The sequence below is a fragment of the Solanum lycopersicum genome, chromosome 6 (genome assembly GCF_036512215.1).
Source record: "Solanum lycopersicum chromosome 6, SLM_r2.1".
In the NCBI taxonomy this organism is placed as follows: Eukaryota; Viridiplantae; Streptophyta; class Magnoliopsida; order Solanales; family Solanaceae; genus Solanum; species Solanum lycopersicum.
In genome coordinates this window covers 36,618,941-36,632,137 of record NC_090805.1, presented here as the reverse complement: position 1 = coordinate 36,632,137, position 13,197 = coordinate 36,618,941, and the positions used below count along the sequence as shown (strand labels likewise).

At 33.2% G+C, this 13,197-nt stretch overlaps 1 protein-coding gene across 3 annotated transcripts; it reads right to left on the bottom strand.

Annotated features, from left to right (window-relative positions):
* Positions 1-4,930: 4,930 nt before the first annotated feature.
* LOC101244492 (uncharacterized) lies at positions 4,931-11,325 on the bottom strand. 3 transcript variants are annotated; one of them, XM_004240861.4, is made up of 12 exons: positions 11,094-11,325; positions 10,856-10,943; positions 9,717-10,010; positions 8,906-9,064; positions 8,050-8,190; positions 7,904-7,960; positions 7,492-7,630; positions 6,673-6,777; positions 6,405-6,595; positions 5,793-5,834; positions 5,620-5,704; positions 4,931-5,462 (listed from the first exon to the last, which is right to left on the bottom strand). In XM_004240861.4, the coding sequence occupies exons 1-12, from the start codon at positions 11,183-11,185 to the stop codon at positions 5,458-5,460; spliced, it is 1,398 nt and encodes a 465-aa protein (XP_004240909.1). In that variant the 5' UTR covers positions 11,186-11,325; the 3' UTR covers positions 4,931-5,457. The 3 variants fall into 3 exon arrangements, with proteins under 3 accessions (XP_004240909.1, XP_019070076.1, XP_004240908.1); XM_019214531.3 differs by having other exon boundaries at positions 4,931-5,160; positions 11,094-11,260; XM_004240860.5 differs by having other exon boundaries at positions 5,285-5,704; positions 11,094-11,260.
* Positions 11,326-13,197: the final 1,872 nt, after the last annotated feature.

Here is a 13,197-nt window from a genome sequence, read left to right as displayed (position 1 = left end):
GTTTGTTAAATGACACAGTGCACATGAATATGATATGATGTTTGAATAATATGGTCTCCCCCCCCCCCCCCCCCCCTCCCAAATATCGTATGTTATAACTAATATTTATGTATATGGATATGGAATGAAACATGAATAGTATCGGTGTAAATTGAATTTTATATATGGTGTATGAGTATTGAAATGAATTTGATTTATTTTTTGTATAAGTTTTGTGATATAATTAATTTATAACTATTTATAAATTGAAGTTGGTGTTGAATAAAACATGAATAATACTGGTGTTGGAATGAAACATGAATAATGTTGGTATGATGTATGTTTTTATTCAAAGTAAGTAATTTTATTTTATAGGTAACGAAGACATATACACACTGATCTTCATGCACAAACATGAATATTTTTGATGATCTGTTGACTTTCCTTGGGCAAGAGAGATTTCAATAATTTTTGAAACAAACACCATTTGGTATATTTTTGAAATTGTAATTTGTACATAACAGTAATGGAATTTTTTATATTCGTTTGGTTGATATCGATGCAAAATGCCACCGTCAAAGGTATGCCATAATCATATGACATCATGGAAAAACAAAGAATGATGATTGCCCGATCAAAGAAAGTTAAGTAATTGATATTGTTGTTAGAAAATTTGGTGAACCCTGCATAGCAAAATAACATCCTCCAAATACCAGCAATTATTCTACACGAGACCATGAAAATTAAATTTGAGATAGTTAATGGCGCCTTAGACTTTTTAAAGTTACAACTTTTTTTTTTTTTAACTTTTGAACGATATTTTTGTGTTTGTTATAGCTTTAAGTATTTGATATATAAGATCGACTGCCACGTTTCGACATAAATATTGAATCGGGTACCACGTTCCGGTGCACTAATAGTTTGGGCTTGGGTTCCATGGGAAGACCATTGGCTTGTAATATATCGACTTATTGTTATGAACATGAACATGAACTATGACTTATGACTTCTCAAACGGGGATATAACTTCATTCATGCATTACCCAAGTGGACTTTAAGAGTGGTTGTGGTTGGGTTCTCTTATGATATGAAGATTTTGTTAATCAATGTTGTTGATATTCAGTACATGGTTATATTGTTGTAATTACTTATATATGTTTCACTTAGCAGGATAGCCGCATAATCCTGCCAGTACTGATACTGCACTTACTCTTATTTTTGTTGAGTGATGAGCATCTTCCGATGGCTATTGATAGACCTCAACTAGGTGACTACTAAGCGTGATCGGATTCAAAGATGAGCCAGTTCTTTCAGGCTCCAGGGATATATCTTGTTTAAGTTCACTCTCTTCGGACTCAGATTATTTGTTTGTTGTACCCTTTGTTCTTAGACTTGTCGTTGTTAGAGTTTTGGTACATTGACTTTCAGGTTCTCGGGGTTGTATTTCCCATTCGTGTTAGTCCATTTGTTTTATTAAACCTTCGGAGTTTATGAGAACTCCTTAATAAATAATTTAGTCAATTAAGCCTGCTTCCGTAGCATTAAATTGTCAGTTAGACTGTAGTAATGGTTCTCCAACCGAAGAGTTAGTACGGGTGTCCATCACGACGGTCTGGGTCGTGACATGAATTAAGAAGTTAGTTATAATTGAATTTAATTGGTGAATTCAACTAAACATTAAATAAGATGAATTAATATTAATTAATTAATGAAATCCTTAATTTTAATGAAATAAAATATAATTAACTTAATTATAAACTAATTAATTCAAAAATATAATCTACTAATTGAACCGAACTAATTAACAACTTTAAAAAAAAGTAAAACGATTTTTGTATATTCGTATAATGTAGTAATTATATACATAATTATATAGAATCACATATATTATTTAAAGTCATAGAAATCACTAAATTATTGACAATAACTTGAGAAATATTTTAGATCTTTATAAAACTAATTATTTCAAATTATTTAAAATTAAATAAGCTCGATGATTAATCTATATCATGAAGGGATAAAATTAGGTGTTAGAAATCATTCCTTTCTTTGGATAGGGTCAATGAAAGAGATCTTCACAAAAGAAAATTGACAAATCTAACTTTGGCTAATCACATCTTCATCTTCCTGAAAGAGATATTGTACATGCTTTATAAAATTATGGTCGGACTTAATTTCTATAGATCTTAGGCTATATTAGAATCTAGACCACTTGTAATTCGATAAGATGCTTGATTTGATGGACAAATTTGAAAGAATTCGAAAGCTATTCCAGTATCAAATTATGAGAAAATCAGGATGCTCGAGAATAAGATTTAAGAGAGATTATTTGAATACAACTGATTTTTCAACATTGATCCCGCCTACTTCATTATACCTTGGGAGTCGGTTGTTTGTATTTCAATCCAATTAGTTGAAAAGGAAATTTAGTATGCCAAGATAACCTTCGATTCTAGAAGATGACAAATAAGTCGAGTTATGAAAAAGTGGCTAGAAACCTCTTAGCTATGAATGTGGAGATTTTACCTCCATAAGTAAGATCTTATACAGATAGAATTTTCAAAGTTTTCGGTGCATTATCACTTGGATCAAAAAGTTGCCTCCGATCTGGCTCGAATTTTTCCAAATGCGAAATTGAAACTAATAAGCCTAATGAAATACCCAAATACATCCTGATAGCGGTATGACTTGATTGTGGTGAAAGTCATTCGTGAATTTGCATCCAAAGAATTTGATATTCCTCTTAGGGCTATGTCCTAGTTCGCTACTAAGAAAAAGTTCTACATCGGCACCCTTTTTTATGTAATCCATATTTATAGTTTGATTGAGAATTCACCGTCTCAATTTCTCTCAACAGAGACTGATATTAAACACCTTTGCATAAAATATATTTCAAAGAGAGAGGTACTACCCTATACTATGTCGTAAATATTATTCATCTCTTTGAAAATGTGATGTCAGGTTCCTTTAGTTTGATGCAGAGCAAATAAAGCTCACATCCACCACTTCCAAAGTTGATGCTATTTATAATATATTTCTCAAACGTTATCCTCTTCTGATTTTGACGGAATAGGTAATGAATCAATGTGATGCAGTATGTTGCTTAGCGATGGTATTATAGTGATGGTTTTCTTGCAATAACGTGAAGATGATGTTCCTATGTGGAATAGTAGTACTATTTCTTTTGATAATATGGTACGGATGCCCCTCTGGGCGATGATATTCTCCTTTGATGATAAAGCATGAATGTCTAGGTGATTATATTATCTCGTTTTGATAATATGGAGTGAATGAACCTCTGGATAATAATATGAAGATAATGTCCCCCTTGTAATACACACCCTAAATTGTCATTGACTCTGAAAAATGCGATATGTCACACACTTGTATGTTCATTGTGACTTTAGTCTTGCTGGGTATTTGAGCAAAACAATGTTACGCATTTCTTCTTTGATATTAGAAACGTTAAAGTGTTTCTCTGCATCTTGCTAATATTCCGTTGATTGCTCTAATTTCTCGCTTCTTGATAGACACAAGATAGAAAATCTTTTACCAAAAATGTGGACACATAGAAACTCATTAAGAAAATTAGGGTTTTTAAAAGAATTTTTTAAAAAAGTTTATTGCGAAGTGTCATGAATGTCCTTTGTTCAAAGCTTTAGGTTTATCCGATAGCTTGTTTGAAAGATCCTTGAAGCTTGGGCAATCTGGCATAGTTCTCTTAAAGTTTTTTTTTTTAATAATTGAGGTTGTGTGAACTTTGACGGCGTCGGAGACGGTTGAAGTTGACTCTGATCGTATAACAATTTTGGGGATAAGTCAAAGTTAGCTTCACACTCCTGATTGAAGACTTGTACAACTTTGAGATCTCCTAAAAATTGTCCAATTGCAATGGAAAATAGAAATCTTGAGGATTCTTGAATTTCTCTAAAATATTGTCTTGATTTAAATTGCAGTGGGAAATAGAAATTTTATGAGGGTATATATGAACCGAACATGTTGCGCCTATACGAAGCAAGTCAAACATAGATTTTCTCTCAATACATAAAATGAAAAAAATTGACTAAAAAACAATTTATATCAACATAGGCCACCTACATATCTTATTCTTGAGAATTAACGTCAAACGTAGTTTAAGTACAAAGAAAATGTTGAAAATATATAAGAGGTGACCGAAGCCGACAGGAAAATAGGTTATTACGTTTAAGAGAGAGAAGAGATCGATCAAATTTTTTATTTTTGATGAATTTCTCAATTGAGCTTGGGCCAAAGAATTTGGATATGGGTTGAAATGATAGAAAAAAGATTGGTGAATTGAAATTTAAATTTATCCAATAAAGAAATATCACGTAATTATTAATAATAATAAAATTAAATAATAAAAGCATGTTATTTTTAAAGGTAATAGTAGACCAAAAAGTGGATTGAGTGATATTTTTAACCAACAGATGAATGAGGGGTACTTTTTAACTTTTTTTTCAAATAATCCAGAATATTTTTGGTCCTTCTCCGTTGATACGAAGGAGATAAATAAGAAAAAATTCAACCAATCTCAAGGAGTACTACAGAAACTATGGAAGAACGGCCGGGACAATGTCGAAGTTATAAACATGAATTCATGCTTTACTGAAGGAATTGGTGGGTACAAATTGAACTTCCTATGAACCTTTTATCTGACAAGAAGTCAACACTAGATGTATCATGAGTGCACAGAGCACGTAGAAATTGATTGTCATTTTGTTAGAAAAATTACATTAACTGATCAGAAACAGATCATGTGGGCAGTAAGAACAGATGGCAGACTACGGGACTGTAAAACAACAGCATGATTACCTTATTAGCAAGTTGGCAACGATAATTGTGTTCATGGATCTATCATAATTGTTGATATTTGTACTAAGTTAGTTAGGCTAATTCATGTTGCACAGTGTTAGCTAGAAAATGTCTGCAGTTAAGAGATAATCAAAATTTGTTAGCAAATTATATAAATAGCTACAATGTGTTTGGAATTATTGCAGAAATGAGAATTACAATTTGATTCACCCAATCCTTAATTCTCTTCATAAACTACTTCTTCTTCTTCTTGCTTCCCTTTCAAAGATGCTTTGGGACACATCTCCGTTCCAAGAGCAAAATCGATCATTCAGCACATCCCAATTAATAATGGATTAGTAACCAAATCTGGGTGCCATATTTATGTTAAGGTTGTTGCAAAATCTATGTTAACATAATATGTAAGTGCAGATGGCCAAGACAAATCAAGATCGACATACTCTAGGCATATGGCCATTACACAAACTTCCCGTATGTGAAAAAACATACAATTAACACTAATAAAGATTTCCACTGATTATATTCCTTCTTTGCTACCTATGGTTAGACCTCCAAAAATCCACCAGCTACCTAAAATTCATCCATGCAGTGTTTGGCCTAGCAATCGTAACCTGCCAGGATCATCTGCATGGCCTAACGATTGAATCATGCTAATAAGCAAGACACAACCAGCCAAACATAGAAAAAAAGATTTTTGTAAAAAAAGAAACGAAAAGAAACTTGTCAGAAACTATAAATCATCTTTCCGGGCCAATGAACCAGCATTTTTCAAAGACCAAAACCAACCAAGTATTTGTGATAACTTACTGGAAGCAGAATCCTTCTGTTTCTGTTCTATTACGTTGCAAAGCATGTTGTAGTCGTGTTTCAAATGAGGAGCAGCTATTTTATCCTGTAGAGGACAGTTAGAATGGGTGAGACTTAATGGATAGCCTATGCCTCAGTAATCTGAAACATCTAGTGATATATGAAAGTAATACCTTGAATATTTCGAATGGGCAAAAACTCGAACCATGGCAACCCTACAAGAACAGAGAGAAGCATCAAATCAGAATGGACACAATTAGCAAGTATCAATAGCCACCAAAATTCCCAAAGGGAACAAATATATGGCACCTGCAGCACAAGTTGTTAGCAGCATTTTGACAAGTGGTTTCTATAAGTAGTGTGATGTTTCCAGTCACTCTTTCAGAAAATCTTATTATTAAAGAAAAAAATGACGGAGAAGAAAACGCGCAAAGAAAAACCAGAATGAAAGCTTACACCATCATGATTATCTAAGGGTAACCCGATACAAACTGTTTCACAGGAAAGTACTCGTGGGCTTTTATGTACTTCTCAAACTTAGACTGAAATAAGGCATTTTATGAATGTGTAAGTTCACTGCTCTGACACGATCACATCAGATGAACAATTGGAACAAAACCACTAATTGAGCAACATGGACTAGGCTGCCAGTGAAACAGTTTATTTCTTTTTAATTAAAAGGTCTATGAAAAATCTCCAGTATCCTACTAATCAGCGAAGATGAATTGAAAAGCAAGGAACAAACATATTCATATTCGCCATAATATAAATCCCGAAACACTTACTGGCAATGCTATGGGACGTTCATTATGTAGCACTTGCACAAAGTACTTGCTTGAGTTGTCCGATTGGCAGCTATAAAGGATTAACATGTTATTTCCAGCAAAAGGAGCCACATTACTTCCCCGCCAGTTTCTATTCTTAGGAGGCTTAGGAGGGAGTTCCAAGCTTTCCTCTCTTTGTATCCGTTCAAACTCTTCAGCCATCAGAAACAGATTTACAAAATCAGAGTAGGACCAATAACTACTACAATTCTACTGTACAAACACTCACCAGATTCTTCAAGAAAGAGCCCGATTAGGCATGAAAAGGGAAGGAGAGTTTCTGCATGAGCAAAACGCATTCTTGCTTTTTCATAGATCCCTGTAGCATATCCTTCTGAAGGAGGAGAATGTACAGAAGAGATTAAGAAAAGGTGAAAGCAAAAGAAATACAAAATTAGATACAGATTACCCTCAGAGTATAATTGATTCACCTATAAACAAATTTATTGTTTGGATCTAAGTTCAGTTTAGGAAATACATACACATACATGATGAAAAATGACATTAGTAGGATAGAAGAATTTCAGATAGACTAGAGTGTGCAATACAGGGAGACATTCATACTAGGAATCAACAGCATGAGGATAATTTGTACAACAGAAGCACCTAATTGAAAGGACAGCTTATAAATAGAAGCATAAACCTCAAGGAATAATTACAGAATCTGCAAATTTAGTGGCTGATCTAGGATGTAAATTTTCTGGATTGCTTGGAATTAGAGACGAGAGATATACACAAATCATATTACAAAAGAAAGATAACTGGTTGAAGCTTAAATTCAAGGAACAAGGACAGAATATGCAAATTAGTGGCCAATCTAGGACATAAATTTTCAAGATTACTCGGAAGGAGATAGTAGCGAGATTACAAAGATCTTATTACATTTACTGGTTTGGTTTTAGTAAACATCAGTCAGACCATAACTATCTCTTCCTTTGTGATCTCGTTAGCTGCAACAAGAATAAGACATCCATATGCCTTATGAGACACTATTTAACCCCCAGGAAAAAAAAAGTGAAGAAAGAAAAGCTTGTTGAACTAGTATCACCTTCTTTAGCCTTAATTGCCTGTTCCATTGATTGAACAACATCCTCAAGAAGTGGCACTCCCATTCGATAATTTAGTGTGTCACCATAGCCTTTCAGTATGAACAACTCCAAATCATCAGTCCACTCCAACAAAGAAACCTAAATGTGAACTTGTCAGTAACCAGGGATGGCAGCAAGAAAGCTCCAATATTCCATTAAATGAAAAGTTGGAGATGTACTTAAAGACGGAGCTCAACAAGTAAACCATATGTTTTAATCAAACATCAAAGGAGATGGACTTATCTCTCACCCTCTCCCTGCATTCCATATTCTCCCCCAAGAAAATGGAAAGGGAAAAAACATAGCAGCAGGAACCATGAAACCCAAAACAGGAAATAGAAACGAAGAAAACCAGAATAGGATTAGCACTACCTCAGATGGACTGAACAGACTACAAGCTTGATTGGTGATGTTCAATAAGGATGCTTCCTGGGAGAAAAGTTATTTAGGAAATAAGTTCTCGATAAAATTTATACAAGGTTTAGCACTCATCAGAACACTAATATTACTATACTCACCTGTTTGCAGAGAAACCATAAAGAAGATACATCTTGATTTGTAAAATTAAGCCCATATTGCCTGACTAATTCATGAGTAATTTCATTCAATAGAGGTTCTTTGAGCTTGTTAACATTTGGCTCCTGACTTTTTCTAAAAGCCTGCAACCAAATGAAAAAGTATCATAATTTTTTGCTCACTCGACTCTCCAATCAAACCCCCATTCCCACCCACTCACCAAAACCCAGAAAGAAATAACACCCAATTTGTAAAGTCTTGCTTAAGTCTTCTTTAGATCAGATAGCACCCACATCGATAAAAAGGAGCAAGAGAGACAACAAAGGCGGTTACTTTAAAAAAAAAAGGTAGTAACAGTGTACAATACAGAACACTCCTTTATTTTTATTTTTAAATTAGAAACATGCAGAGTTAGCACTTTGTCGATAAATGAAAGCAAGTTTGCATTTCTATGTACATTAGACTTCTAAAAATATGCAAACCAGAAATTACTTAACCCATATTTAGAAGTTGTGTTCTATACTTCCAGCAACATCTTCAATAATAAGTTAATCTCCATTGGCTCAGTCGCAGTTTAGTCGGCATGTATTTTATTTTTACACCTCTAGGAGATGTTTAACTTTGCTATTTGAGGAAAGAGACTTCATTGCGTGACAGAAAATTGTAAACTTTTGAAAACAATCAAACAATGTTTATACTCTAACTTAACCAGCATTGATGTAGTTATTATTACTTCAAGTCCCAAATTTACAAGCAACAGCTCAAAAAACTAGTTAAAATGCATGAATGGCAACTAATTTTGATGTTATTCATACAGAAACCTCCACCATAAATGAAAGATAAAATTTGCATGTGTACCTTGTAGCTTTGACAACAATCGTGAAATCTCAAAACTATGTCACTTGCACGGCTTTCGCTTGTAACTGCAAAAGCTCGATGCCTTCCTGGTCCAAGCTTCCCTCTTTCATTAAATAGACCCATCCCAAATGCCACAGCACTAGCTGATGCCCGAGGAACCTATATAGTTAAACATGAATTTGAAGGCAATATGACTGAGAAGCTAACAAGAAACTGACATGAAATTAGAGACTGCAACCTTTGAATACAAAGGGCATATTTGTAGAATGTAGATAAGTTCTCCAATCATGCAAATCCAAATACTTGTAAAACAATTGAATTCTTGATGCATCACTTAAATATGTGCTTTGGTGGATAAATAAAGACACTCCGCAGCTACTTCTAAAACCATATGATTTGCCTGACAAAAGCAGCAAAAAGACAAAAGCCTCTACAAATATCCCTGTTGTCTATTAAAGTATTTATTTGGAAATCATCTGCATGACACATGAGGAAGCCAGAAAAAGAAGACAAGGCAGAGGCAAGCCAAAGGACCAAAAGTCCTTGAGCTCACAAGATGATGAGATATCCTCTTTGGATTTTTAGTAATAAAAAGATGTATGATGTCCTAGCAAAATTTGGCTCTTCCACTACTGCTAGCATGTTAGTTTTTTTTTATCATTTGTTGCAAAGTTCTTTGACTAGTATTGAGACCAGCAGAGGGAAGGATAACTTCATTCATACTTTCTTCTTTATTCAGTAGGATGACTCTAGTCATGCTTTGCCATTGTCTCAGACTGAATATAAAGAAGTAATAAACTGATCTATCAACCTGGGTAGTCTTGATTGAATATACATCTGGGTGGTATTCTTCATTGAAAAGGTCTGGAAATCTTTCTCTGACTCTGATTCCGAGATGATATAATTCATCTTCTCCTTCAGTGATCAACTCTCCACCTGTAACTTTTCCTTTCCAAGGAGACCTCCATCCCGCTAACCAAGAGGGAATTTTCTCCGAATATTGCTTATGTTCTTTTGCATCACGTACAAGGACTTCCAAATGAGCATCCAAGGCGTCTAATTCCCTTATCTTCTTCTTTGTTGGTGCACGAGTTCCATGTCTTGCCTATCAAAGAACAAGAAAGCAATCACAACAAATTATCTCTGAAAACATCTCTTACAGGAAAAGCATAATTTCAGCAATTCCAGCCAAATTGTTCAAGTTTATCATCAGACAGATATCCATAAAGAACTTCAAACTCAATCTCTTTGGTGCACTAGATGTCGATGTCGATGTCTCGTCGGTCATATAATTTGAGGAGAATACAGAGTATGCAGCATGGGAACAAACTAAGAGTCTGCATGTTACTACAACATTAGATGCCTTACGACAAGCAAGTGAGAGAGAATGCAAAGCATGTTAAGTGCCAAATTAATAACTAAAGTGGAACAGAAGCATTTCTCATTAAAATTGAGGAAGCAACGAAGTAAAGACACTCTAAATGAAAATACAACCATAAAGGTTCTGCAAAATTTGACCTTGGACTCAGAGAAGGAGAAGAGAATGGTGTAGTGAGTGAAAATTAGTGATTCTCTTCATCTAAAATTCTTTGTTGAAGCTAGCAAACTAAATTTTTAGACTGTATTCTCCGCTTCTGTTTTAAAGTACACAGTAATTTCTCATTTGAAAAGCACGAAATTTTCTTCTTTCAAAATGGTATGATGCAGACAAGCTTCACCTGGCACCAAAATCCTGTGTATAGCCCTCCCTAAACTAAATCTAAACACATATACGTCAGGATACCCTAGATATATATATCAAGAGATTAACACTAGTTGAGATAGTTCACTCCTGAACGTGTAAGCATCAGTTAAATATTGTTCGATCCAAATTTCAATTCTTCTAATAACATGAATATTTTATCAATCTGCCAGTTTTTAATTAAGATTGGCTCAGGAAAACAAACTCACCACCAGATTCAAATGAATTGGTGTACATTGATCTGGAATTTCAGAAGATACAAAAGAATTCGCAGATATGTCCTTTGAATCAGCATACCTGCCAATAAAAGGTGGAGTAAAATCGTAAATGGAAACGCCAAAAGAAGGCTCAAATAAACACCAAATTTAGCAATGAGAAATTGAAAATTGAGCGTAGATGCAGAAATGTAGAACCCTAGTTCGATGTATATTGAGGGATCAAATGGACCTGGTTACAGTGGCAAGGTGTTTCCGAACGTCGAATGGTTCATCAGCGTTTGAGAATTGCGTAATCGCTAAGAAAAGGAGTAGCAGGATCATGATATTCCTTCAAAATTTATCGTTTGCAAAATATTTGTCTCTTTGTACCCTTTTATTTATAGTTGAAGTGCGACTTTCAAAAAGCACCCCCATGAAATACGTGGCACTTGATTGCAAATTTTGGCATTCTCACAAAATATTTACATAATTAAATGTGTCTTTCGTTCCTTTTAACTCTCTCCCTTTATTTTTAGCTATCATTATTTAAATAATTAAGATAGAAGAGTATATAATCATATTTTATCTACTGAGTTTGAATAATTAATTTTAGAATGACCTACTTTTCTTTTTTACTTTGTTTTTCTTTTTGAAAAAAAATTCTTTAATAATGGATTTAATTTATTTAATTTTATTATGTAATATGTTTAACACTATAAGATTAAATGACATTCTAATATAATTTACATAAGTTTAATTTAAAATCATAAGATTGAAACGTCTTTTTTGATTTCTTAAATACTGTGTGTCAAGTTAAATTAGATAATTCTATTTGACACATATGAAGCATATCACATTCCATTATTTGATAGATGTGTATTAGATTTATAAGCTAAGATACAACACTTCTTAGAATTAGTTTAATATAAAGTTCTACCCACTTGATTATTTTCTTAAGGCTTAAGTCATCAACAAATTTTTAAAGTTATCCGCATAATTCACTTAGACACCTTAACTAGGACTTATACCTATTGAACATCTAAATTATTCAAAACATGTAACTATTAAAGATAAAACACTGATATGACAACATAAGTGTACTTCACTTAGTATTAGCACGTTAATAGGTTCCAAATGTTACTTTTTTTCTTAAAAAAATTTTCTTAAGAAATAAGGCTTCTGAATCTACGAATTGATATGATTTTGCAAGAAGAAAAAGATTTTTAGACATTGAAGTTAAAAAGTTAGTCGACCTCCGTTCATAACTAGATTTATTTCTTGTCACTCAAACAAACAACACCACTTCAAATTGAAATGTAAACTAATTAAGCTTATTAAAAATGGTATCATGAAATTTCATATAATAAAAATTGATAGTTAAAAAGAAATAAAGAGTTCTTCAACTCCAAATAAACATTAGTTATGTAATTCAGAAAAGTATGTCAGGTAACTCAAATTTTTCGATCATGATAATAGAAATTAAAAAAATTTCGACGAAATCTTTTTCATCTTCCTCGTACCAAAACTAGATGGAGAGAGGAGGATTATAATTGAAAAAACAATTGAGGGAGGAATCGTCTTGTTGGAGAGTTGGGGACGATCTGGATCAACTGGAGAGAAAAAAATGAGGGGTCGCCGTGGGGTGGATGGGTGGTTTTTTTTAGAAAATTCTTTTTTATTTTTTTGAGTTAGCTTAGTAAACTAAAATAGTTATTTTTAGAAATTCATTTTCAAAATAAATTTTTGAAATCAAATGTCACATGTCATCATTTGATTTATCAATGTGATGTCACAACGAGTGTAGTACACGCATATCATATTTTATGATGACTATCATAAAAATGTCAAATAGATATCAATTTATAGAGCATAGTTGTGTAATAGGTATAAACCTTAGTTGAGGTGTTCAAACAAATTATGCGCACAACTTTAATAGACCACATATGACTTAAGTCTTTCCTTAATAAACGAGTTCCTTCATCCAAATCAGTCCATACTCTCTCTTCATTATTTTAGCGCATGTTTATTCCAGTTTTCTTTGATCCTTCTCCGTCACACAATACTCTTCAATCTTAATTTTAATTTTTCTTATTATATTTTGAAAGAAAAACATTTTGTATCTCAATATTGTTAAATTTTGAATTCCAAAAAAATTATTAGTAAAATACATTTTTAATTAAAAGTTCCTTCAGATTTATATGAAATCAGGTCTAGTGAGTAAGAATCAAATGGAGAGGGGCTTTGGCTCAAAAATAGCTTGCAATTTAGAAAAGTAAGATTTAAAGGTTTGAGTTATATATAATGTTAAAAGAGAAAAGATATAAAGTCGTCATTGAAGTTGTCCCGAATTTTTG